The following is a 26,740-nucleotide window of genomic DNA, read 5'->3' as shown; positions in this document are numbered from 1 at the left end:
GACGGATTAATACGTGTATTAAATTTGGTGGGAGACACGTAGAAGCATTGTTTTCTCGAATGTAATTTCTCCGTATTATCTTATTTGTGTATCTATAAATGGATCAGCCTGTATGTATGTTGAACTTATTTCACGCTGTACCTAGTCAACCGTGCTAATCAGAGGTGCGAGATGTGTATACATCTCTGCAGAGCAATGTCCTCGAAGACAAATTGGCCATCGGTGATGCACAACAGATCACCAAATCGGTATCTTCGTGTAAATATTTTCCATTATAACTGAATAGCTCGAGAATTATTTTCCAACATGCACCATCACGATCCATTAAATGGACGAACGTCCACTGTGGAAGCTCTGCTCGAGAGCCGTGGACGTCTCGTTTTTCGCGCACGTTGCGATTTTCCACCTAATGTGAAATATCGTTTCCAAAAGCTCATCATGAAATAATTACAAACGTTGTCTCAGGAAAGCACCCAACTTAAACCATGGAATATTTTGTTGTTAGACATTTAATGCTGTTTAATATCGGTCAAATTCTAAGAGACCGTCCAAAATCTCCCTGCCAAACTGAATTAAATATAAAATATTCATATGCAGCCATTCCTACTTACACAACCCTCTACCCTCTCGGCAGCAATAGTTAAAATAAAAACTCAACACATTAGTCAACAACAGTGTGTGGCCTCCAAAGGAAAGCTGTATATAATTGGGGAAGTTTCGGGAAGTGGCCCTCCTTCATAGCACAACAATGGCGGGTGAGTCGTCAACGGTTCAAAATGCGTGATACCCACGGCATTTCCGGTGGGCATTTCAATAAAGGCAAGTGATGTTTTGTTTCAACGACATGTTGTTCGTATAGATGGTTATTTATTAATGGTTCGAAGCATGGTATAATGTTATGAGTTGCAGTACATGTTATCCGAAGCACAATATAATGGGCGCCGCGGTGGTGAGATGTTATCTCCCTCGCCTGGTATGAAGAATGTTGTGGGTTCGATCCCAACCCTGACACCTGTATAGTTGGAGATTGCATGTTCTTCCTGTGATCACGTGGATTTATCTCCGGGTCCTCTGGGTTTCCCTCCACATTTAGAATCAACATGCATTGAGAATATTCATATAGCTGAGTGGGCCTTACCTGGTAAAATAACAGTTGAGTTTGAAACATAGTTTAGTTTTATAATAAATATATCCTCTTCATGGAATCTGTCTCCTATAGCCCTATTGCTTATCTATGTATACTCTCTCAGTGCATTCCCCAGTGTAGCTAGCTGACAGTAATTAAATCTGTTTGCCTGCAGAAAAGCACCGGATCGAAAAGCACAGTATCTATCTTTGAATTATTCTTGGCAAATAAATGTATAATGGGAAAGGACATATTGCTTTTAGCCATCATTAACCAAGCACGATAAATGTTGAGAAAAGTTGCCCGAGAGTGCAAATTGTAAATTGTTGCAGCACATGTTTGGCTTTCCACGGCGCTTATTATGCACAGGGCTGGCAACTTGCCCCCGATTGGGCTGGTTTTGAAGCTCCTCAAAGTATGAGCCAAGACTCTGAGAACAAATCCAATCATTCTTAACCCTAGGGCTGCAGCCTGGCCCCCGGCGTTGAAGCCTTGAGGACTCAACACCAAACAAACCCTGCCAATGTGGAATGCTCCACACACCGGTGCCGATGTGCGCCGCTTCGTAGTGGCCTGTACAAAAAGATCCCAAGAATTTAGTTGGCGATGCTGCATTGGCAGTGGTGCACAAGCACACAAAGATAACACATTGAACACATTTGTCAATAACACTGCCTTGAAAGAAAAACGACGTATAATCGGTGATATTTTAGACAATAGCCCTTCTTCATAATCAGATAAGGATGAATGCAATATGTGATATTATTGCATCTTTAAAACAGAATATAGCATTGCGAGTTCTCTCTCAAGGTCCTAAGAAGATGGTTGGTATGCCTTTGAACAGGTATAAGCGAATGTAAAATCGCAATGGTAAACAATAACCATGAGGGGCTGACGCTTGAGAGCGACAACAAATGATTATTTTTCGTACGCAATCACACGTCGCCACTCTGAAAGTGAGCGTGGGCCTCAGCAACAATGAGGAAGCGCTAGCATTACGCTTGAGTTGTTTACTGTGGAGACTGGGAGATCGTTTATCGATGTCCGTTGCACCGGGTTGATGATGGCATTCGACGTGATTAATCACTTTAACAGTACGTATGCACGTATGCTGAACTTCTTTCGCACCGTACGTAGCCAACCATGCTAATAGGCGGTGCGGGGGAAGGCCAACAAACTAAATACAAAAAGCAGTTATAAAGAAATTAGTTTGCAATCTAGATTTAAAAGTTAATATCTCCACTGGCTTCCAAATATCGGATGGAAGGGCATCCACCGAAGGTGGCCATCTTCCGCTCGGCATTGTGCCGATGAGCAGGTGGTGTTCCGCGTGAATGGGTGCGGTGGGGTCACATCGAGTGCTGGGACGTCCGCTCCAAAAATCTCATGGTTCTTCTGGCTCTTCCATTGCAGATGAAGTACAAGGAGGACTACGAGAAGAAGAAGGCCCACATCAATATTCCCGAAGACTACAGGGACATCCTCGCTGCTAAGAAGGCGTACAAAGCAATAAGCAACGTGAGTTGTGTGAAATCATGTTCTGCGTAAATACCACAAATAACACAATGGCCATTAGCTACACCACATTTTTAAGCAGGCTTTCCCCCTTAACTTGCACTGTGTGAAATGGTAATCTGTAGGAAATTTTTGCTTAAGGTGTTGAGTACCACTGGCCACATGTGTCCTTTATAAAATCTCAAGTGAATAATGCTTCTTGCCTGCCAATATTTTTTTCTGCTGGAATAATCCTTAGCAAAAAACAGGTCTCACCCTGACGTTGTTGAATCTTGTCAACTTTGCGTAAGTTGCAAATAAATGTATAATTCATAGTGACTGTCACTCAGCTGCATGTATATATGTATTTTACTTCCCCGCCCTCCCCCCCCCACCCATGAAAAACAACATCCTTGAAAATAGCCCAGTGTTTTAATATGTAACTTTTGGTAAAAAAAAAAAATGTGCATTTGGTTTAATATCGCTTTCGTGGAATGTATCAGGAAGCTGGAGTGGCTGTTTAATTCATCAATGTCTAACTTTATTGGAGCATACCTCAAGTTTGAGAACGGTTTTCAGTTTAAGCTGCCCCGCATCACACATTGTACTTTGCGCACATGTTAGCAGATGTGGGGAACGCCGGCTGATTGGCCGGCGTTCTCCCGCTGTAGAGACGTCTTGCAGCGCTCTGTTCATCGTGTTTTTTCTCCGCCGTTTTTAAAGTGTTTTCTCACGTTTGTGCAGATATCTTTGAAGGACCTTTTTTTGCCAGTATCAAAAACGATTACAAATAATCATAGTTTTTGCCATTTCTGGAAATAAACCAGGTGTTAAGATGTTCAAACACCAAATGCATACCTTTTGCAAGGGATTATTACATCTGCATTGACCACACATACTTGCGACAAAACATGTAAACAAACATGTTCCGATAATGTTTGCATTATCCTTGAAACTGATGGGCCTACACCAGAGACAGCCTTCTTTAGATATAACTGCTCGACCCAAGCTATAAGTGTTCTAATATTTGCATTGTCTTTGTACTGTTCGCCTTTCGGCCTAACACTGGTGAGGCAATGCCATAAAAAAGGCTGCCTCTGGTGTAGGCACCTTCGATTAGAACGGTTGGCTATGTACGGTGCAAAAAAAATCCACCATACATACCTACCTACAGCGCCACAGCCTTCTGGGATTGCGAATATATAGCAGATAATTATTGATGCAATTAAGTCACTTCTCCGCTTTATTAACATAACCCCAGCAGTTGCTCCTTTACCTGGCTAAACGATGGCGTTTATTTTAAAGTCGTACACCTGGTGCTGTAACGACAATGATCGTCTTCCCCCAGCTGGAATACAAGACTCAGTATGAAAAGACGAAGGCCAAGTGGGGCTGGATCGCCGACCGGCCCGACGTTATCCACGCCGTCAAGACCACACTGCAGCAAAGCGACGTGAGTGTGCAGTGTGCATCATGCAGTGTGCATTGTGCAGCGTACACGTGGGCCTGTCATCGCCGGTGTAGCCGGTCCGCACTGTCCCCGCTCCTTCCCTCGTGAATCCTTTTGGGGGGGGGGGGGGTGGGAGAGGTCAGCTAAATTGACAACAATTACAAAAAATAATAAAGTACGGGGACGACGGGTAGTGACTCTGCATTGTGTTCTGCTCTCCGGATAAGTGGGAGACTCGACAATAGCTGAATTCCTCGGTCCAGAAGATAGCCCCCACATCTACTTTGGGGGGGGGGGTGGGGGTGCTTTGTGCTCTACCATGCACGTGGGGGCTCGGGGTTCAATCTCTGATCACCGTTGATTCATGTTAAATTATAATAATTGTGCCCGTAGTTAAATCATGAGCCTGCATGCTTATATTAGGTTTTAGAATAGCATTATTTATTTACTTGTTTTTAGCTCTGTGCAGTGCCTTGCGACGTCTGGGTGAAACTCGCTTTATAAGTGTAAATTATTATTATTAATAAAACGCACCTGGCTACCCATAGCCATGCAAACTGGATTCTTAGGTTCCCATATGCTACAGAGTGCACAATTATACACGTGCAATTCATCACAGGTAAGCCTACACCGGCTACACCTGTGAGTTTCATGGGGTTTTTTGTGTGGCTACGTGGCCAATGGGATCGCGTGGCATTTTAACTTTTTTTTTTGCTGACGATTTGATTGCAGGTGGAGTACAAGTACGACCGGGAGATGCTCAAGGGCTGCAAACTGTCCGTGGTGGACGACCGCAATGTAGCCCACGCCCTGCACGGAAACGAGCTGGCCAGCGAGGTGAGAGCCTTTTCCACATGCCTCTGCAACTCAGTGACGCGCACGCATGCACACGCGGGACGGCGGTGACTATGCACGCGCGCGGCACGTGATCCGGCGATGTGGAGGCAGCGAGGGTCAGTGGATCACAAAAAACTTTGTGCAACTCCCTTTATTGTGGGTGTCGAGGAGGTGCCATCATGCCAATGGAGAATGTGGTACAGCAATGTGTGGACTGATATCATCTGTCCCTTATATATCAGATAGAGTGTCGCCCATTCTCATGTGGGGGTATTCTCCCGGTGGTCCGGTTTCCTCCCACAATCATTTCTTGGCCAATATCTTAATGTATAGAGGACATCGGAGGTGGGTTTGGGAATTCCGCGCCGGCTCAACGCCAAGCTGCCTTTCCCGCTTGTCTGTGGTGTCTTCTCGTACTTCTGAGTGGTTATTTCACTTCAAGAGCGATCACTGCACGTGTTACAAGTTGAGATTATGATTATTGTTAATACATTGCAAACTTGTATACAATTTAAAACACACACACGCACATGGCTGTACAGCAGAGACAAAAATCAACATCATTAGTCTCATGCAAATCATAGCCAAATGCATGAGCCACACCCATTGCTTCATCTTCGTGGTGGTGGTGGTTCACTCCTTTCACTGCCATTCTTTCACCATTTTTCTCCATCAGCCATCATTCCTTCTAGGAGCACGTCCTGCCACAAGCCTGATTCGATTGATCAACAGTCAACGTGCCTGCAATTTCCATGTGTTCTCTGATCCAAGTGTTTCTCGGTGTAATTTGCAGCATGCTTCTCTCTGTGCTTTTATGCACCTTTCAATTTTTGTTCCGTGTTCAGAGTCTCATGTGTCATGATAGGTGATTACATGCCGATTGAAAAGTTTCCTCTTGAGACACATTGCTTTGTTGTGTTTCATTCTGAGACTCAAGATACCAAAGGCACGCCATCCTGCTCTCTTTGTCTCTTTCTGTCTCTTAACCTGTAATTCATTATTTTGATCACAGTCCTTCAAAAATTGCCCTACATATGCTTACTCGGGCAATTATAGTGATTTATAGTTGTGTCATACAATGTATTTGTTTGTGTAGCAAGCTTTAAACAACGTTTTCATAATGAATGTAAATTCCTTTACATTATATTCTCTGGTTATTTTGGTAAAGTCACGTAGATAGAAAAAATAAAAATAAAGTGATGAAAAATATCACGACGTTTCGATCGCAACACAAGCGTTCGTCATCCGGAACAGGGAGGTTAGCCTCTGAGGTCAAGCTGTTTATAAAGGTTTAGAGATGAGCGGGGCAGCTAGTGTTAATGTAAAAGAAGTCCCTACACCGGCAGTAGGTCTACACCAATCAAAGAGCTGTTTATAAAGGTTTAGAGATGGGCAGGGCAGCTAGTGTTAATGTAAAAGAAGTCCCTACACCGGCAGTAGGTCTACACCAATCAAAGAGCTGTTTATAAAGGTTTAGAGATGGGCAGGGCAGCTAATTTTAATGTAGGAGAGGGCCCCGACACCGGCAGTAGGTTTACACCAATCAAAGAGCTGTTTATAAAGGTTTAGAGATGGGCGGGGCAGCTAATGTTAATGTAGGCAAAAGCTCGACACCGGCAGTAGGTCTACACCAATCAAAGAGCTGTTTATAAAGGTTTAGAGATGGGCGGGGCAGCTAATGTTAATGTAGGAGAGGTCTCCGACACCGGCAGTAGGTCTACACCAATCAAAGCATTGCACCTCGCTCCACACACCCACACTGCTGACGGTGGAGGTTGACAATAAAACACAAATCAAGTCATGACCCAAGTGGTTGATGACATCTTTCCAATTATTTCTGAGCTTATAACCATCCTCTCGGTTGAAATTGTGTCTGTAAATATGGATGGCTTCATGAACGAATCTTTGTTGATAGCCAGTAGGCTTGCAAAGTACCTTCAATTTCGTGTGAGCCAGCCGCATTTAAATAATGATCAGCCATGGCAGAAGTATTTGTCCTACCGTGTTTGAAATCTGCCTTATGCTCATGAACACGGTCCGATACTTGTCGCTTAGTTTCCCCATTGTAACTACTGCTGCAGATACAGCTTAGTTTGTAGATGCCGGCATATTGCATGTCGGGGATCTTATCCTTCACAGATGGGATCAGATCACGAATTTTATGTACTTTTTAAAATCGGACCTGGATCTTGTATTTGTTCATGATTTTGGAAATATTTTTGGTTACCCCTGCTATGTATGGCAGATGGCTCCTTCCTCACGGTTGGGGTGATGGCTTTGCGGATTGTGTAGTCAGAGTATCCATTCGCCTTGAGAGCTTGGTGTACGTGTTTGAGTACACTGGTTAGGTGTTCATGGTCAGAGATACATTTAGCTCTATGGTGTAGCGTTTTGATGAGGGCATTCTTCTGGGATGGGTGATGGTGGGAATCAGGTTTTAGGTAGGTGTCAGTATGAGTTACTTTCCTGTAGACAGAATGGCTCATTGAGCCATCAGGTCTATTTTTGATTAGGACATCCAAGAAAGGTAGCATGCTGTCCGTTTAATCCTCCATGGTGAATTTGATGGCTGGGTGTATGGAATTGATGTGATTGAGAAATTGGTTCAGAGCCGGTCGGCCATGTGGCCAGATGACAAACGTGTCATCCACGTACCTCTTCCAGAAGGACGGGCGTAGAGTGGATGCCTGGATGGCGTCCGTCTTAAATTTTGCCATGAAAATATTGGCTACAACTGGAGATAAGGGAGAAGCCATTGGGGTGCATTCAGTTTGTTTGTAGAATGTTCCATTTCAGGTGAAGTATGTATTGGTACATCAGCATTCAATCCTTGGACCATATCTTCAATAATTGCAATTTTATTGGGCACAGGAACTTTGGTGAACAAGAAACTACATCTAAACTAACGAGCAAATCACTTGGGGACAGTGATATGTCTTTAATTGACGATACCAAGTGAGCTGAGTTAAGTACAGAAGAGGTGGTCTTACCAGTGAATGGCTGCAAGGACTCAAACAGATATCGGGCCAGTTTGTAGGTGGGTGAGCCAATGGTGGAGACGATAGGACGGAGTGGAGTACCTTCTTTATGGATTTTTGGTAAGCCATATAATCTGGGTGGTCAAGCAGCAGAAGGTTTTAAGGAAAACCGTTTGGTCTGTTCAATTAATGAAGCTGAAATAGTGATGATAGTGTTCGTTTTTGTAACGAGGCTGTTGGTGGGATCTCTTTAAATTTTTGTGTAGCTTCCATCATTAAGTAGGTCCTGAATTTTGTTATTATACACGGTTTTGTCCATGATAACCATGGCATTGCCCTTGTCGGCTGAGAGGATGACGATATAATCCCTCTTTTTCAAATGAGATAACTCAAAACGCTCATCCTTACTGATGTTACTGACTGGTATCTTAGTGCTTTTGAGGGTTGCAGCGATTTCAGATGTTGTCACGTATGCAACGATGTGTCCCAAACCCTTAAGAGCTACATCGACTTGGGCAATGCTTTCATCCACTGGTATGTGTTTGGGGGTGACTCCAAAGTTTAACCCTTTAGCTAAAACTGACTTTAGACCATCGGAAATTGGGCTATTACTCAGATTAATAACAACCTTGTCAACGTCTAACTTTTTAATGTGTGGGTCTGATTTCTTCTTGCAAAGGAGGTTGAACTTGGAAATCAGGGTATCTTTACATTTAGCTGACATAGCGGCTGATGAAACAGTCATGTTAACTACATGTTCCCAATCAGATCTAGTTCAGTACAGAGCAGTCTAATTCTCTCTGAGATCAGGGCCAAGCTAGCCCTGAACAAGATTCGTCTGGCATTGGAAGATGTGATGGCAGCAAAAGTCAGTGTAAATGAGATCGGTATTACCTTAGAGTCGCGGCATCTCTTCAGAAATGTGAGTGACTCGATCAGATGAGCTTTCTTGTCTCGGAGTTTGTTACATTATCTTATGGTTATGTGTAAACCCTCCCCGTAGAGGCGGTTAAATTTTGACTTAAAACTTTCGTGACTGCAGGAATTCATATTCTATGGTTCTTTCGGTAAAGTCACGTAGATAGAAAAAATAATCATACAAATTAAGTGATTCAAAATAACCATTTGCTTTCATCCCACAGGTGAAATACAGAAGGAAGTATGAGCAAGTGACCAAGGGGACATGCATCCAAGTCGCCGAGACTCCTCTGATGAACCTGATGAAGCGCGTTACTGATATGGTGTCTCAGGTACCTCTTACCGCCTTGACCTCAGCATCACGTGACAGTAGTGGGCCAGCTGCCACCTGTAGACACAGCAAGAAGGCTTTCTGCAGATGTTAGTCATCTTATGTGGTCACCACAGAATGCTAAAACCGTGAAACAGAAATAATAATAGCCTGCTTGGTGTTGACCTTGTACATCAGGTTGTTAAATAAGCAGAATCAGGCCCGGCCACTGGCTATCAGTCACTCATATCAGATTGGTGCAAAACCGATATGAATACGTTTGGAAACAAATGTATGATGTAATATTATCGATCACTGTTTACTGTGGGACGTTAAATGCTGGTGTTCTAGTGTACATCCACCAGATGATAATCAGCAACTCAATATTAGAGTGAAGAACTCTCGTTATCGAACTTCAAATGACCATGATCTGCCTTGAAGAGGATCCTGGAGATCATTGGCCTCCCATCTGGTTAAATACAATTAATGGATTATGAAATAGCAGTGTTTCGTTATAATCCACTGCTATGGACTGTGATCCCAGTCAAATAAACTGTAATCAATATATAGTTACCGTTTTATACTTAATAAAAAAAAGTTCATTGCTTTTGTTGTAATAACGAGGTTCAATCGCGCGCATCTGTGCGTGTCTTTTTTCTTGCTCCGAAACCAGAATAAATACAAGGCGTCGAGCGCGAAGATCCTGCCGAAGGCTTCGTTTACGCACATGCCTGAGACACGGGAGACGGTGCACATCAAGGAGGTGTCCAAGATGCAGAGTCATGTGAGTGGCACAGCCGTTGCTACGGCTGCATCTACGTTCGCGTTTGTAGACTGTGGTCTTGTCACGGCGCTTAGGGGAAATACGTTTTCTTGAGAGTCAACGCCGGTATATATGTGCATTTCGGTGGGACAAAGGCTCGGTTATCCGTGCCCACGAACCAATCGCTGGGTAGACAACGCTGCTTGGGCGTGGGTACGCGCACACTCGCTTCTGTGCTCGCGAGCGCCGCCGCGTGTGGTGATCCTCTCGGCGGCGCAGGCTGCGGGCCTAGGACACCGTCGTACCCTCGCCGAGCAGACACGCGAGCGAGTGTGCGCGCCGCTCTTTAACCTCGCACCTTCGCGGCGGGGTACCTCTGGTGCGTATTTTCTCAGTCTAAAAATCAGCGGTAGGCCCGAATGTTTCTTTATCTGCTTATTGATACGTCTTTTTGTTTTTTCACATCGTTGCTAAACACATTGGAAAGTTAAACGATGTAATGGATTATATGTAACACCGAGGCTATCGCGACCAATTCTAACATTGGTCACGACAACCAGTGTCAGACCAGAGAATGACAAAAGGCGAATAGTGCAAAGGCAATGCAAGTATCAAGGTAATAATAGCTCAGGTTGAGCAGTGTTATATCTATGGGACCTTTTTTTTTTACTGGCAAACACTGATGAGACAAGGCCATGAAGAAGGCTACCTCTGGTGTAGGCCAATCAGTTTAAAAGACAATGTTTTTACCACAAGGACGTGTGGTTAATGCAGACTTGGTGACCTGCAATAAGGATCTATTTGGTGTTTAAACATCTTAACACCTCCTGTTTTATTGCCAGAAATTATTTTTAAAAAAGCCTATTTTTATTTTTTCCCCATAATTTTGAAACCAGCAACAAAGGCCCCAGAAAGGCATTGGTAAGAATGACGATTTTACACCCCGGCGCTCGACTGCCCTGGTGAGCGAGGGGTTCGCTTTTGCGTTTCCGTATGCGCGCCACAGAATACGTACAAGGAGAAGTTTGAGAAGGAGAAGGGGAAGTCGAACTACGCCATGATGGTGGCGCCGCCTGACGTGGCGCACGCCGTGGATGTCGCCAAGAAGCAGAGCAACGTGAGCTGTCGCGCTGTACCCACACGCTGCGCCCCGCGCACACACACACACAGCGCGCATGTGCCTCACCTCTTTGTCGCCAAGAGAGCTGGCGGTACCTGTAGCAGCTCTAACCAGAGCAGATGTCAACCACCGGCCACGTGGCGCAATGGTCGAGTGAGCAGCTTGGTTGGGTGGGAGGGGGGTTGACTCGGCCCGTCGTCCCTCCACGGTTGATATAATGAGCACTCTGCTGCTTTGCGGGGGAAATCACGAGCGGTTGTCCTTTGGATCGAATCGCCCCCGCATAAGTAATGTAGAATTTTCACCGCTGGCACAGGACTGTAAATGGGTGATGAGCACTGCTGCAGGACATCTCTTTTGCCTTTTGACTTCATCTGTATTCCGGTGGTGTCTTGTGCATTGGTGACGGCTCACTTCTGCTACCAATGTTGACCACGCACTCAGTAGAAACCCAGTGGGAAACCCATTGAGGTTCAACGGTGACACGTTACTTGGAGGGAGCCTACCACAAATATCCCCTTGCCCTTCTAATAAAGGCACGTGCCTATCCATTGTGTGATTGCGAAAGAAGGCCTCGTGACATTCATCAGTCCATTGTGAATTGTATAATGGTTTTGCCGACTTTATCAGGCAGAGGTCAGTTACTCCTTCAGAATGTCGACTTTGTTCACGTAAAAACTACACCAGATACGCTTTCAGATGGCACCTCATTCGTTGAACTTTGCGGAGTGGCCTTGGAGGAATTCTGCGTACAAAAATACATACAGTGCATACATAGCCACTGGCTTACGTAGATTTTAAAACCTGTGTTGTGACAATGCTCTGGGGCACTTCTGGTGTGCATTGGAGTCCACCTACGGTCTCATTGTGGCACGACCTCAGACTCCTTGGTAGCGTGCCTGAGAGCATGACTAAGAGTGGTAACGACTATCCCTGCGAATATTTGGGTCCATCAACAACTGTGCACATTCCACAGTTGTAAAAAAATGTTTGCCACTGTGAAATCCTCAGGTATTACAATATTTATTGTTTCTTTAAACATTGTGTCGCACGTTATTTGATTTCTATATTCGACTGATGTGACGTACTCGATTTTTTTCACGAATCACCATCGTCCATTATCTGTCTGCTGCTGGCTGAAGGCTTTCCCACAGCATCACCATCCCTCACGGGCTCGCGATGCAGCAGTCCATCCGGCTCCTGGGCATGAGCTGATTTCATTGCTTACATTTCCTCAGCGGATGCGCCCCTTCTGGCATGCTACCCTCCTGTTAACATTACGTTTTAAATGATGCTTGTGCTGTGCTACACCTTGGTTACAGCTGAGCTACAAGAAAGATGCCAAGTCCAAGTTGCCCTACACATCTGTGGCTGACCGTCCAGACATTCTGAAGGCCAAGCAGGCAGCAAAGCTCATCAGCGATGTGAGACACGTGAACAATTGCAGTATTCACATTTATATGCATAAATGTACATTGCTACTAAAAAAGCAGACAATAGAATGCAATGTTAAATTTAGTTTTAAAGCTTTCGTGACTGCAGGGATTCATCTTCTTGGTTCTTTCGGTAAAGTCACGTAGAAGGGAAATAATAAAATAATAAAAATAAACCAATTAAATTATCACGACGTTTCGATTGCAACACAAGCAATCATCATCAGGTGTGAAAACCACAGCAAAATTTTTATTTTATTTTCTTATTTCCCTTCTACGTGACTTTACCAAAAGAACCAATAATAAGAATACAATGTATCCGCATTGATGGGTGTGTAGCCTGCACATTAATTACAGAATGCGTGGTGTCAAGGAAAGCACGCAGTTTAATGTTCATGGAGAGCTAATGTATAAGGTTAAAGTATTGTTTTCTGTTCAGTGTAAAATATCCAGATTTCTGCATTCACATACAACATCTTGTTTGCATTGTAGTAAGTTGAAACATAGCAGAACATATTTTAGTTTCGTAAAAAAAAATATCAGAGGCTTAGTTTCTTGGAAATGGTTCTTAAACTTGAATATTTTTTTAAAATGAAAACTGTGACAAAATTAACCGAACCTCATGTGGCTTATTTCCTAACCCTTAAAACTGCTTTCTAACGAAACATCCCACGCACAGCTGGTGTTTTCAACCACATATGAGCACATGCCACCATTGACGCATTCATAAGCATTCATCATACACCTTATTAAATGTACTAATACGTCAAATGTTCACGAACAGTTAAGAAATAAATAGAACGTCACCAAAGCTAGGCAGGCCCCTGTCAGCGCAACATTCGTCGCTGTGCGACTGTTATTGCCGACGTTTGCGACGGCGATGACGTGATGTTTGTTGTTTTCTGCTTTAGATCGAGTACAGGGCAAAGGCCAAGGAGGAGAAGGCCCACCCAAGCGCCATGGTGGGACGTCCTGACATCGAGCTGGCCAAGGAGGTGTCGAAGTTGACGAGCCAGGTCAGTCCGCTGTAAAACGCTCGGCACCCACAAACAAAGATAAAGTTCCCCCCCCCCCTTATAGCCTTAACGGACGGTTGGAGAAAGCGCTGTTCGCGAGCAGCTATGAAGGCTGGCACGGCACACGAGGGGGTGGGTGGCCAGCATCACCCCCGGCCGCCTTTGTCTCTACATACACACACATATCTACACACACACACGTATCAATCAAAACTGGGAGGCACACTGACCATGTTGATGAGGTCGCCGATGTGCTTGGCGAGCCTGAAGGCCGGCGAGTTGGAGGAGTACGTGAACTTACAACACCACGCCCGGCCACACTTGTCTCTCTGGCTCAGTTTACACACTGAGCAAGGTATAAATTTGAGGCAAAGTCGACCTAGGGGATGTCCAGGACCGGTTCAGATAAACTTCACCGGTGTTGACCGTGAGCGGGAATCAAACTTGGGTCGCCGGGTTCGTAGCGCAGCGCGCTAGCCGCCACACTACCGGTCCCTACAAACACGTGTCCAACTGCTCTCAGCACTTGCCCGTGGAGGGCTAATACCCAAAACGTCAGCTCCGCTACGACAGCAGTGAAGCGCTTTCATCCGGTGATTGTCCATGACTGTCGCGGCGTGGGCCCCGTTCTATTCTTGCGTCCGATGGCAATATTATCGCTTGAGTTAAAATGCTCAATGTCGAGCTCTGCTGGCCACAAGAGGACTTCAAGAGAGGGTTCGTGTAATTTTTGCTGTTCCTCTTCCGTTAAAGTAGCGCATGCCACAGTGATTTTTATTTTGTGGCCCGTAGTTTTGATTGCGTTGCCGCAATCGGCATGGCCCCAAAAGCCTGTACTGACAGTGGGATTTCTCTTACCCTGTTTAATTGCATCGTTCGTGTGTGGGCGTGATGCGGCGATCACCAGGTCGAGTACACCAAGCAGAAGCTGAGAGGACACGGAGCAGCATCGTATGATACGCCCATGATGAGGCACCTCAAGAAGATGGTGACGCTGTCCAGTGATGTGAGCACCACTGCCCAGTTTTAATTGTTTGAGCTGTGCTCGCTCGTAGCTTTGCATCGTTTAGTTGTGATTGCAATTAAGGCCTTACTTCGTAAGCTGCAACCAGCAGCTGGGGCGTAAATGTGGCTTCTTAGATTCTACCTCTGAAAATGCCGCTATTATCTGGGATGTGAGCCATTGAGACGTTGTTTTCAATGTCAGTAAATATATCGGAGAGCAAGAAAAGGCAAGGAGATTAGTTGGTAAAAAAAATATTTTTTCTCGGCCATGAACATTCTCTGATAGCGTTGTAGCTCGGTGTTTCTTGAGGCAGACTTTCCTGTCTTTACCAAAACGTCTTCCCTCCACAGCTGAAATATAAGGAGAAGTTTGACAAAGAGGTGAAGGGACAGAAACCGACTGGAGACTTGAAGGAAATGCCCGCATACAAGACAGCCAAAGACGCCACATCGCTGGCCAGCGAGGTGAGAGCTCAAAGCAACCCATCTAGCCAAAGCAATCTATGGCTGTCGGTGTTGACTCAACCATACATCAGCCAGGTTGATTAATGACCCCGCATTTACTGATTCACCCCAATCCGTTCACCCGCTCATCGGCGGGACAGTCGCCGCCCCATCGCGCTTCTATTTCCAACGCACTATTGCTGCTCTTGTCGCTACCGCTGCCGTGAACCTTGCTGCCGTTCACTCCGCGCACACCACAGGTGAAGTACAAGCAGGACCTGAAGAAGATGCACAACCCGGCTTGTGCCGACTCGCTGCTCAATCAGCACGTGACGGGCACCAGCAAGCTGGCCAGTGAGGTAAGCGTCGTCTTGTCTGTTCGCTAAAGAAATCGCTGTACACATCCACAACTATGCGGACACAGGACTCTGCTGGGTGTCTTACATTCATCGCGCCTAACCACTTGTGACACGTCGTGCCCGTAGTGAAGTGGAAATCCTCCTGCCTGTGATATTGTAGACCGCAGCACACGTTTAGTACTGTCTTTGTTTTAACCTTTGAACTCTGTTGATGAGATATGTGAAAGTTATTCCCTTCTCAAGGATGTGTGTATGTTGAACTTCTTTTGCACTGTACGTAGCCAACCGTTCTCACCGGAGGTGCAGGGGAAAGACAATAAACTAAACACAAAAGGCAGTTCTAAATAAATTCGTTTTCAATCTAGATGATATAAAAGTGCATAGCTCCTGGTGGCTTCCTAATATCGGAAGGAAGAGCGTTCCAGACGGCCACAGAAGCGCATATGAAAGTGCGCAATGCGGTGACCACCGTCTTTGTTCGATGGCTTGCCTTGAGGTGGTACTCTCACCTCCCTAGTTACAGCCCTGAGCCAGTGGTGGCAATTACACATTTCTATGGTGGTGGGGGGGGGGCAGACAATGTTGCTCGCTGGGACTTCTTGCTGTCAATGATATCACAGCCAGGATGGATTTTTGTGTGTGTTTTTGTTCCCCCTTCTGGTCATCTTCACTGTGAATCGGTTGGGATCCATGGTGAACACTGCTGCTCATGGATTGCTTTGCCCCAAAGCCACGGAGAATTCACGGACAATTGGCTGTGCATAATAGTCACTGCTATTATGTAGAGCGTGTTGATGGACAATAATTGAGAAGGAATTATTTTTATCACCCAGATGGGAATGTAGAATTGATGTTTCAGCTGGTTGATCTTCCGAAGGAAATGTATAAAAGGTTATGTGGATGTGAAACACCGTTATATACAATTTCTATCTTAGAGACTCGTCATTGTAGAGCATTGTGGGCAATAACATTTATAAATAGACTTACATTCTGTCTCCACATACAAATACAATGTTCTTTAGTCATTGGCCTATTGTTTAATAAGCCTGTCTCTGCTGATGAGACCCAGAAAGGCAAAACTACTCGATAATATTGGTTTGGAAGCCAATAGGCTGCTGATTAAAATTATTGTCGTTATATACGTGTTTTGACAATGGATGTCTGGTAACTTCCAAGACCATTCCAATTCACTAAAAAAAGCTACACTTGTCAACGTGGGCATCATCATAATTTTGTTTACGTTGCAAAGTTACATTTGGGTCGGATAAGTTTCCTGAGATTTTGTCACATACAAGTTTGGTTCTGACCATGCTCCTTGGTATCGTTGAAGGAAAATATTCCTCGCCCAGGTGCGTTCCAGTCCAGGTGCTCACGGTTGAATGTGCTCAAGCTTGTGAATGCAGTCAGCCGTTGCCTGTGTCAGAGCACTTGCCCAGATCTGTTAAGTTGCTGAGTGTGAAGCCCTTGTGGGCCGCATGAGAGAGGTAACATAAACTTTATTGATATTCTTTGGGTCTTTCGGTAAAGTAACGTAGATAGGGTCAAAATAATTATAAAAAACTACGACGTTTCGATCGCAACACAAGCGGTCGTTATCCACCTGGCGACGACCGCTTGTGTTCTACGTGACTTTACCGAAAGAACCAAGAATATGAATCCCTGCAGTCACGAAAGCTTTAAGTCAAGATTTTAACTTTATTGAGTTCAAGTTCTCAGTCCGGTTAACAATTATTGCCCAAATACTATTGTAGAAACTCATTTTATACTAAATATTAATAATCCGCCTTGCTCAAATGAGTACTTTGGCAGTGCTCATCTCCTGTTTACAGCCCTGAGTCAGTCGTGGAAACTACACATTCTTATGGCGGTGGAAAGTTTATCCATAGGACAACTGCTTTCCCGTAAACTGGTAGTTATTTTATCGACTGCAGCGGGATGATGGACTGAGTCAACTCCCAGCGAAGATTTAACTCACAATCTTCCGATTGTGAGCTGCTCGCTGTTTCGCTGAGCCACGTGGCCAGCTACCTTGCAGAGAGAAATGTAAATCAATGTATATTGGCTGAAAAGAGGCCTTTTGAAGGGACGCCAAAAGTAGATTTGTGGTCTCTTTTCCTGGGTTTCTTCCCTCATGTGATGTCACGTATGATGTCTATTTCATAGTCCTTTGCTTTGACTCTGATAACAAAAGAGCAAACCGATTTTAATAAGCAAATCCAACGAGACCTTGTGATGTGCTCTTGCTGCCGGGCCTGACAAGATTTTTTTCAGGAGCCTGGTTAGGTGTAAATGCCCCGTGAGAAACTGTTTCGAAGGAGAATTAATATTCATATTGATAGACAGTAAGAGTGTGTGTCCATCCAGCTTGAGCTAAGCTGGTGTTGTGAGAAATAGCTTTCTGAGTGGTTGGAAAGTGAACCGTACTTGCTGATCTGCAAAGCCATGTTTTAATGACCAGAACTCACCCACCGCTCCATTGTCCTCCGTCAACCGAGGGTCACTTAACTGGCAATTGTTCAGAGCTCTTGCCTGACATTAAACACGAGGGCAATCTAATCAAAATGCACACATCCATAGAAACTGTGATAGTCTGTGTAATCTCGATTGCAGAGTGAGATCAGCCTCGTGTTCCATGGTTATTCCTGAGGAGGGCTAGCTGGCTGAAACGTCTATGGTTTCCTCTCGGAGATGAAAATAATCATTTGTGCTTTTGTTGTGTTGTACATAATCCACCTGGCTACGATCACTAAAACAACGGTATGCCACGTGATAAATACATTTATGTTGCTTGAACAATTAAAAATACATTTACGGAAAATAAAAGGGCCTTTTCTAAAGGTGTGTATGTTTAAAAAAGGACTCTCACATAAACTGCGAGATCAACTCCGAATGCATAAGAACAAACAGCACATCATGTAGAACTCACGGTGTACGTTTGAGGTGGCTGGGTGGCTCGGAGCGCTGAGGCTGGCACCACTGAGACCGTGGGTAAAGCCTGGCTTTCAGCCACCCTCGTTTAAAACCGGGTTCTTTAAGTGCATTAGTTTTAATTGGCCTCGGCCTGGTCACCAACGACTGCACAGAAACCATCACACGCAGAGTAACATTTGGCTTGCCCTTGATTTTGGCTACATTGCAGCTCTGTCATACTAAATAAATTATCTCACAGCAGAGCCTGTGGGAGGGTGCGCCTCCTCACTTGTCAAGGATATTTCGCAAGTCCTGTGAAAAATAACTTCCAATGAGCCGCCGTGTGGCATGTGGGATGCACGTTCTCCTTGTTATGGCACAATTATCATACATTGGGGGAAAAATTTTTTTGGCAATATAACAAAAAAACTAAATTTACATCTTGATAGCAGCTTTTGATACTCATGGCACCCCTCTGTTTCACATTATTTGCCAGACCACTAATTACACTACTCACGATTGTACTACCAAGTGTTGCTGGATTAACTTTTACGTACAGGAGTTTGTGTACAGGGGCCTTGGTTTAAGAAAAAGGCGCCCTTGAAGAAATCAAGTTTTGATTGATTGATTTCCAGGAAAAAATTACAGTTACATGTGAACATTCTTGGCGAATGAACACTGAGGCAGCGAGGAGTGCACCTCATTGTGCTGCATGCAGTGGTGCTGCCGACAAACGTACGAAGCCGATCGCTGTAAACGCTGCGTTGGGAAGGGGGTGCATAAGAGACGGTGCCATACGCACACCTGGAGTCTGGACTCAAATGACCCCGTGTGCCCATATACACCCCCTTCTGGATGCAACCTCACCCCAACGTTTTTCCACTTCACAGTGTTTTTTCAGACCTCGCTGTTCTGACATTGCCCCGTCATACACACCGCTGTTTTCCACCTTGCTATTTTAGCTTTGTATAATTTAGTTTAAGGTCACAACAGTAACATAACTCAGTGTGCTTTTTCCGTACTCGGCAACTGCACTTCATGACTGACTTTCTCAATTCGACTAATGTCACAGCTTGTGCACTTTAACAACGAACCATTAACCCTACGTTTTCTCTCTAAAAGGTTCCGTGTCTGTGTCCTCATCCGTTTCATTATTTTCAGCTCGGTTTTTATGTACAGTTACAATCCATGACCATCACAGTAGAAATGTCTATAGGAGTAACAGATACACGTTGTGAGGATAAAGCATTTTTGCCACGCCTTATGGAATTATAAGGCTGAATAAGCAAGATGCCTATTTAAATTACAAAAGTTAAACGAACAATTGAATGCAATTGTGAGTGTCTGATGCAAAACTCTTGAGTAATATGGACAGTTAAATGGAAGAAGGTCATGATCGCCCACGTCTTTGTGAAAGGACACGGTACATAGGGATAAAGATTTTTTTTAAAAATACTGGTGTATATATGATTGTCGCAACATAAGCGGCTTACTTGAATACAGGATCAGCCATTCTATACAGAAAAGACAGAACTTCAGTCTAGATTAACAGGTCAGATATATGTGCAGCAACGAAAAGACCATTCAGTGTGCCGAGGAGAAGACATCTCATGATGATGCTGACACTGTTGATAGTCATGAATATTATCCACGATCTATCGACTGCTGGATATAGCCCTCCCAAAAGTCTTTACCATTCATCAAAGTCTGTTGTGTAGCCTTAACAGACTTTCGTGGGAAGTGCCGTTAGCGAGCACCTATGAAGGCCGGCACGGCACACAAGCCGGTGGACGGCCGCTGTTGTCTCCCTAGTGGCGATGTTTTACACACCGCACCAGGTACTAATTTGAGGCGGAGTCAACCTAGGGGAGGCTCAGGATCGGTTCAGATAAATGATCACTGGTGTTGGTGGCCATGAGCGGGAATCGAACTCGGGTCTCTCCGTCGCTCTGTCTCCATGGTGGAGTCCTCTCTGCCGCGTTCTCTCCTCTGGCTGCCGCTCAGTCACCGGTCAGCGATGGCGGTCGGCTGAGAACGTGAAAGAGAAATGGTACCAGAGTGACGGTTGACTCATTCTCAGGAAGGCCGTGAGGGAAGGCCGTGAGGGATTTTTATAGCAAAGAGAGGATGTTTTAATAATAGGGGTTTTCCCCTTTTTTATGGCAACAAAACTGAAACCTTTTTACAAGGATTCATGTCTGCATTAACCACAATTCCTGCAGTCAAAATGCAAACAAAAGACATACTATGATAATATATGCATTGTCCTTGAAACGGATTGGTCCACACCAAGGGACGGCTTTCTTTTGAGCCTCGACCCAATTGGCGCTCGACCAGATGACACCAAAAGGCGTACAGCTCAAAGACAATGCACTATCAAAGTAATGAGGGCTCGGGGTGAGCATTTACATCATTAGACCTCCTTTGCCAGTACCAAAATATAATAATAGGGTTTTTCCCCTTTTTTCTGGCAACAGTTTGTTTTTTATTTGCATTTTGACTGCAGGTATTGTGGTCAATGCAGACATGAATCCTCGTAAAAAGGTTTCAGTTTTGTTGCCAGAAAAAAGGGGAAAAACCCTATTTTTACATTTTGGTACTGGCAAAGGAGGTCTAATGATGAAAGAGGATGTTTTGTTGGTAAGAAAGTCAATGGGAGACCATTTTGAGTAACCCATGAGGAGGTATAATGAAGTTAATTGTTAAGTTTCTGGGCAGAAACATTTTACGTAAACTTAAGTTGTCAATGTTTAGGATTCATAGAGCTCATGGCAAAATAGAGTTGCAGGAATTACATTTTAAGAAGTGGTGTCACAGTAACGTGAACATTGGCAGAGTGATGTGAGTTCAAGGTTCAGTCATTGGAGGGACGACATTGTTACTTGTGCACCACACAATGTATTTATTCATATGAGTAATACAGCAGTAGGTTCATTGCATTATTGTTTGAATGGCATTACAGGTTTCCTTCGCTTTATGCAGGTTTGGTTTGTGCAATTTTGCCAATATGCGGCTAATCTATTTCGACCCAAAATTAGTTCTATTGCGGTTCGAATTCACCCAGATGCGGCTATTCCAGGGGTCGGCGATCAAAATAATAATAATAATAATACGTTATTTTTTAAAATTCGGTAAAAAAAACTCAATATAATCACGAGATGCAATGCATGTGGTGAATACGAGACAGTGGTCCTTAATAAATAACGTCACGAGGTAGTTCTTAATGAGGCTCACGCGGCTCCGATGCCGCAGGTTTCCAACCCCTGCCCCATGGTAAACTGGTCTTCCATGATAAACTGGACTTCCATGGTAAACTGGACTTCCATGGTGAACTGGACTTCCATGGTGAACTGGACTTCCATGGTAAACTGGACTTCCATGGTGAACTGGACTTCCATGGTGAACTGGACTTCCATGGTAAACTGGACTTCCATGGTGAACTGGACTTCCATGGTGAACTGGACTTCCATGGTAAACTGGACTTCCATGGTGAACTGGACTTCCATGGTGAACTGGACTTCCATGGTAAACTGGACTTCCATGGTGAACTGGACTTCCATGGTAAACTGGACTTCCATGGTGAACTGGACTTCCATGGTGAACTGGACTTCCATGGTAAACTGGACTTCCATGGTGAACTGGACTTCCATGGTAAACTAGACTTCCATGGTGAACTGGACTTCCATGGTGAACTGGACTTCCATGGTGAACTGGACTTCCATGGTGAACTGGACTTCCATGGTGAACTGGACTTCCATGGTAAACTGGACTTCCATGGTGAACTGGACTTCCATGGTGAACTGGACTTACATGGTAAACTGGACTTCCATGGTAAACTGGACTTCCATGGTAAACTGGTCTTCCATGGTAAACCTGGACTTCCATGGTAAACTGGATTTCCATGGTGAACTGGACTTCCATGGTGAACTGGACTTCCATGGTGAACTGGACTTCCATGGTAAACTGGACTTCCATGGTGAACTGGACTTTTATTGTAAACTGAACTTCCATGGTGAACTGGACTTCCATGGTGAACTGGAACTCCATGGTAAACTGGACTTCCATGGTGAATTGGACTTCCATGGTGAACTGGACTTCCATGGTGAACTGGACTTCCATGGTGAACTGGACTTCCATGGTGAACTGGACTTCCATGGTAACTGGACTTCCATGGTCAGGGGTCGGCAACCAAAATAACAAGAAGAGACATTTTTTTTGAATTTCACGAGCCGCACCGCAGTCCTTAAAGAACCACCGCATGCGGTTCCGGAGCCGTAGGTTGCAGACCCCTTGGGCTATGCGGTCGAACGTGGGACAACATCGTGTGTACTGTGTGTTCTGTATCCGCTACTCAGCAGGCAGCTGTCTCGTGGGGTTTCACTTTGTGCACCCTTTTATTGGAACGCATCTATTATAAAGGGAGGGAAACCTGCAGGTTTTACTTCAACGAGAAGTATCGGTCACCTGTCGGGTGATTAAATACGGTTTCGAGAGTGAGTCGGCATTTACCCTCCGTGGGTTGACACCGCTGTGCATGTGCTGATTGTCCACTTCCCCCGCTCAGTATTGTTACAAGAAAGTCTATGAGGATAATAAAGGACATTACATTCTGGTGGCCGATTCGCCAGAGCAAATACACCTGAAGGAGGCGTCTGATCTTCAGAGCCAGGTAACGCGCACGCGGGGTGGCGTGCGACGGCGTTTCGCTCCCTTGCCCCGTGAGCACGTCCACGCGTTCGCGGTGCGGTTCCCTACGGTGCGCGTGTGTGGCGTGAAATTTTTTGTTGTTGCATTTCAGTCCACGAGCCCAGATCCGATTATGATCTCAGGTCGGTATCACCAGATACAGCGTGACATTGAATTCTCTCTCCTGCTCCCGGTTCTCTGAATTACCTTCTTACATTTCTCTTTAGTTCATCCTCCCTTTGGCTGACATAACTTTTTTGTTATGATGTGTACATTGTAGTCCAGATATCTTGTGATCTCCAATTGTTAATTTTTTTCCCTTTGTATATTCATTTCTGTTTTAAATAAGCCTTACTTGCAAAAAAGATATAACATTTTAGAGGATTAAATGGTGGTCACAAGGCATCTGGACCACCCTGTACATTGCCTTGAGTACCGAGTACAAAGTCGCCTTATGAAAGTAATTTATTCGTTATGATTGTTAAATTCGTGGTTAAACATTTTTTATGTGGTCAATAACATTGAATTATGTGATAACCATTTGAAATTAGTGTGGTTATTTAATATTCCACCAGTATTGGCAGTGAAAATAAATTGGTGCTACTAATATTTTGTTACTTTCGGTGGTACCGGTGTGTCTGCTTTGGTACATGGGTCTTGATAACAAGTTGTAACATAGAGTCCCTCTTGATGTGCCAACAATAAGAGGAACCCTGATGCAACAATTCCATTACACATTGTTTTGACAAACATAAAAATAGGTGTGCTACATGGAATACATTGGTGTACTTAGTCATAGAGAGAGTTAAAGTATTACATTCTTTCCTTAGGAGAACATTTCGGTAAGGTTGATTTTTAAATGATTGTTGTACTTAGCATTAAATTATAACGTATGCTTATACAACCTTTACAACCAGGTAAGACCCAATTTAGGCCAGGAGTCCATGTTTCAAGGGATCTCTGGGTTTAAAGAAATACCTCAAACAAGTTCCAGACTATAAATCTAAATAACACAAATCATTCCAGATGTCAGGAGTGTTGGTTAAATCACAGTAACCTTAAGTTTAAACCATTCACAAAATGGCTACATCGTACCTCTACTGACACTTTGACAACTGATCCCCATCGTCCTATTCAGGGGTGAGCCATATCTGCGGTTCTTGTCCAAGTGAGTGTTTGTGTTTGATAAATGAACCTTATTGGCAACCCCGGGGTACTACAGTACCCCAGCTCTCGCATAATATCCGTGATGCAGTCATTCTTATTCTGGTGATGGCGATGCAGCAATCGACTCATCTCGACGAGCTGTACACGGTGCACTCTTCAAAGTAGAATTTTTCGATAACGGATTTTTTTATGCTAATGTTTGGCGTTTCGACATCTTGGAGGAGCACTAATTTCGGATTGATTGGTACCCATGTCGTGGAGTTAAGTTACACCGCTGGAAAAAAATTGTGTCCCAGAAATCAAATATTTAATTGCCTCGGCCATTTTATATTATTTGGCACCCCGGGATACCGCCATGAGGATCAAATACGCGACATTCACATGGAACACACAAATACGTGACATTCACATGGAACACACAAATACGTGACATTCACATGGAACACACAAATACGCGACATTCACATGGAACACACAAATGCGCGACATTCACATGGAACACACAAATACGCGACATTCACATGGAACACACAAATACGCGACATTCACATGGAACACACAAATACGTGATATTCACATGGAACACACAAATACGCGACATTCACATGGAACACACAAATACGCGACATTCACATGGAACACACAAATACGCGACATTCACATGGAACACACAAATACGCGACATTCACATGGAACACACAAATACGTGACATTCACATGGAACACACAAATACGCGACATTCACATGGAACACACAAATGCGCGACATTCACATGGAACACACAAATACGCGACATTCACATGGAACACACAAATACGCAACATTCACATGGAACACACAAATACGCGACATTCACATGGAACACACAAATACGCGACATTCACATGGAACACACAAATACGTGACATTCACATGGAACACACAAATACGCGACATTCACATGGAACACACAAATACGCGACATTCACATGGAACACACAAATGCGCGACATTCACATGGAACACACAAATACGCGACATTCACATGGAACACACAAATACGCGACATTCACATGGAACACACAAATGCGTGACATTCACATGGAACACACAAATACGTGACATTCACATGGAACACACAAAAACGCGACATTCACATGGAACACACAAATACGCGACATTCACATGGAACACACAAATACGCGACATTCACATGGAACACACAAAAACGCGACATTCACATGGAACACACAAATACGCGACATTCACATGGAACACACAAATAAGCGACATTCACATTAAACACACAAATACGCGACATTCACATGGAACACACAAATACGCGACATTCACATGGAACACACAAATACGCGACATTCACATGGAACACACAAATACGCGTCCTTCTTTCCAAACAGCTGCACAATTTTAGTCACCAACGGGGGGAACGGTGCAGATGCCAGCTTCGCACAAGTACGCCGATCCTTGTCACGGTAGCTAATTCGCGTATTTTTTTTTCCCCCTACAGAACCACGTCTCTTCTTGTTGAGTGCAGGTTTTCATGTCAAGCTTGCCAAGCAAGTGCTGATTAATTCGAATAAATCCCAGACCTTGAGTTGGCTTGGAGTTTATCTTTGCGACAGCATGGTGGCTAAGATTGGCCGCCTCTTCCGCGGTGGAGTGGCACTGCCAAGGGCCGGAAGGACCACTCCACCGCGTGCGTTGTGCCCGCTTCTGACGTCTCTCTCTCCCTTTCACAGTACAAGTACAAGGAGGAGTACGAGAAGAATAAGGGCAAGGGGATGTTGGACTTTGAGACGCCTACGTACGTCACAAACAAGGAGACGCAGCAAATGCAGAGCGAGGTAAAACCCATTCTCCGCAACATGACTTTTTGCAAGTAGACTCGTGACAATCGCATTCGATCCGTCTGCATATTCACGACAAGCTGCTGCAGGTCAATGATGTGAATCTGATGTGCCACAGCAGCTACCCAAAGTGGCTTGGACATCCCAGTTTTTTTGAGAGATGTCCATACTCGATATGAATTCATCAGAGGGGTGGGGGAGGGGGGGATAGGCTGAGTTAACTGCAAAATCAAATGTGTCTGATGTGTGTTCTGTGCAGTCACTGACCACTCTTTTGCCTTGGATCCTTGCCCAGGCCTAAAATTTGGCTCTCAGTGCTGTGGAGTCGGTTCCCTGCTTTGGGAATTAGCCATCTAGGGATCAGCCAGCCACTTGCATTACATCAGCATTACATATAACAGCAATGTTTGCTCTCAGTGCACTTATTTGATTATAAAATTGTATGAATAGTGCGTAAAGATGACGCTAACGTGAACGTTGGGTGAGCGTGACATCTTTACTGTTGTGTTCTAAAAACTGTTTCTTGTTCTTTTTTTCTTCTTGATTGCTGTATTATTTACATATAAACGTCACATATAGAGTATACGCATGTACATTCTATGCACACTCTTCCCTTCAACTAAAGCAATATTTTGGTCGATATTCTGACACGTTTCTAAGGTGGCTCACACATCTTTTGAGAACCACTGCGAACCGTTTTTGTGTGATCGTCTTCTCGAGTGTCGATTTTATTTGTGCTTATAAGCATAAGTTTAACTTTTACGTACGGTGCTTTGTGAGACACTCCGATTGAAAGGCGCTTCATAAAATAGAGGTTATTATTATGTTATTCTGATTACATATACAATTTGAACTGTGTGCTTTTGTACCCATCAA

General features: G+C 44.4%; 1 protein-coding gene across 13 annotated transcripts in view; it reads left to right on the top strand.

Moving 5' to 3' along the window:
• Window positions 1–26,740, top strand: part of NEB (nebulin) — a 211,709-nt gene that overhangs the window by 150,974 nt on the left and 33,995 nt on the right. For 11 of the 13 annotated variants that reach the window (XM_076068129.1, XM_032957177.2, XM_032957172.2 and 8 more), the window contains 13 exons: window positions 2,540–2,644; window positions 3,969–4,073; window positions 4,803–4,907; window positions 9,028–9,135; window positions 9,787–9,897; window positions 10,883–10,993; window positions 12,319–12,420; window positions 13,341–13,445; window positions 14,353–14,451; window positions 14,802–14,915; window positions 15,155–15,253; window positions 22,728–22,832; window positions 25,757–25,861. In XM_076068129.1, the coding sequence (XP_075924244.1) occupies window positions 2,540–2,644; window positions 3,969–4,073; window positions 4,803–4,907; window positions 9,028–9,135; window positions 9,787–9,897; window positions 10,883–10,993; window positions 12,319–12,420; window positions 13,341–13,445; window positions 14,353–14,451; window positions 14,802–14,915; window positions 15,155–15,253; window positions 22,728–22,832; window positions 25,757–25,861 (1,374 nt within the window). The remainder of the gene's footprint in view (window positions 1–2,539; window positions 2,645–3,968; window positions 4,074–4,802; window positions 4,908–9,027; window positions 9,136–9,786; window positions 9,898–10,882; window positions 10,994–12,318; window positions 12,421–13,340; window positions 13,446–14,352; window positions 14,452–14,801; window positions 14,916–15,154; window positions 15,254–22,727; window positions 22,833–25,756; window positions 25,862–26,740) is intronic. The other 2 variants (XM_032957174.2, XM_032957171.2) reach the window with 1 other exon arrangement.

This window comes from Petromyzon marinus, chromosome 19 (assembly GCF_048934315.1).
Source record: "Petromyzon marinus isolate PM22_M1 ecotype Great Lakes invasive population chromosome 19, UKy_Petmar_22M1.pri1.0, whole genome shotgun sequence".
Lineage (NCBI taxonomy): Eukaryota > Metazoa > Chordata > Hyperoartia > Petromyzontiformes > Petromyzontidae > Petromyzon > Petromyzon marinus.
The sequence above is the reverse complement of the archived record's forward strand: the minus strand, read 5'-3'. Positions and strand labels throughout refer to the sequence as shown.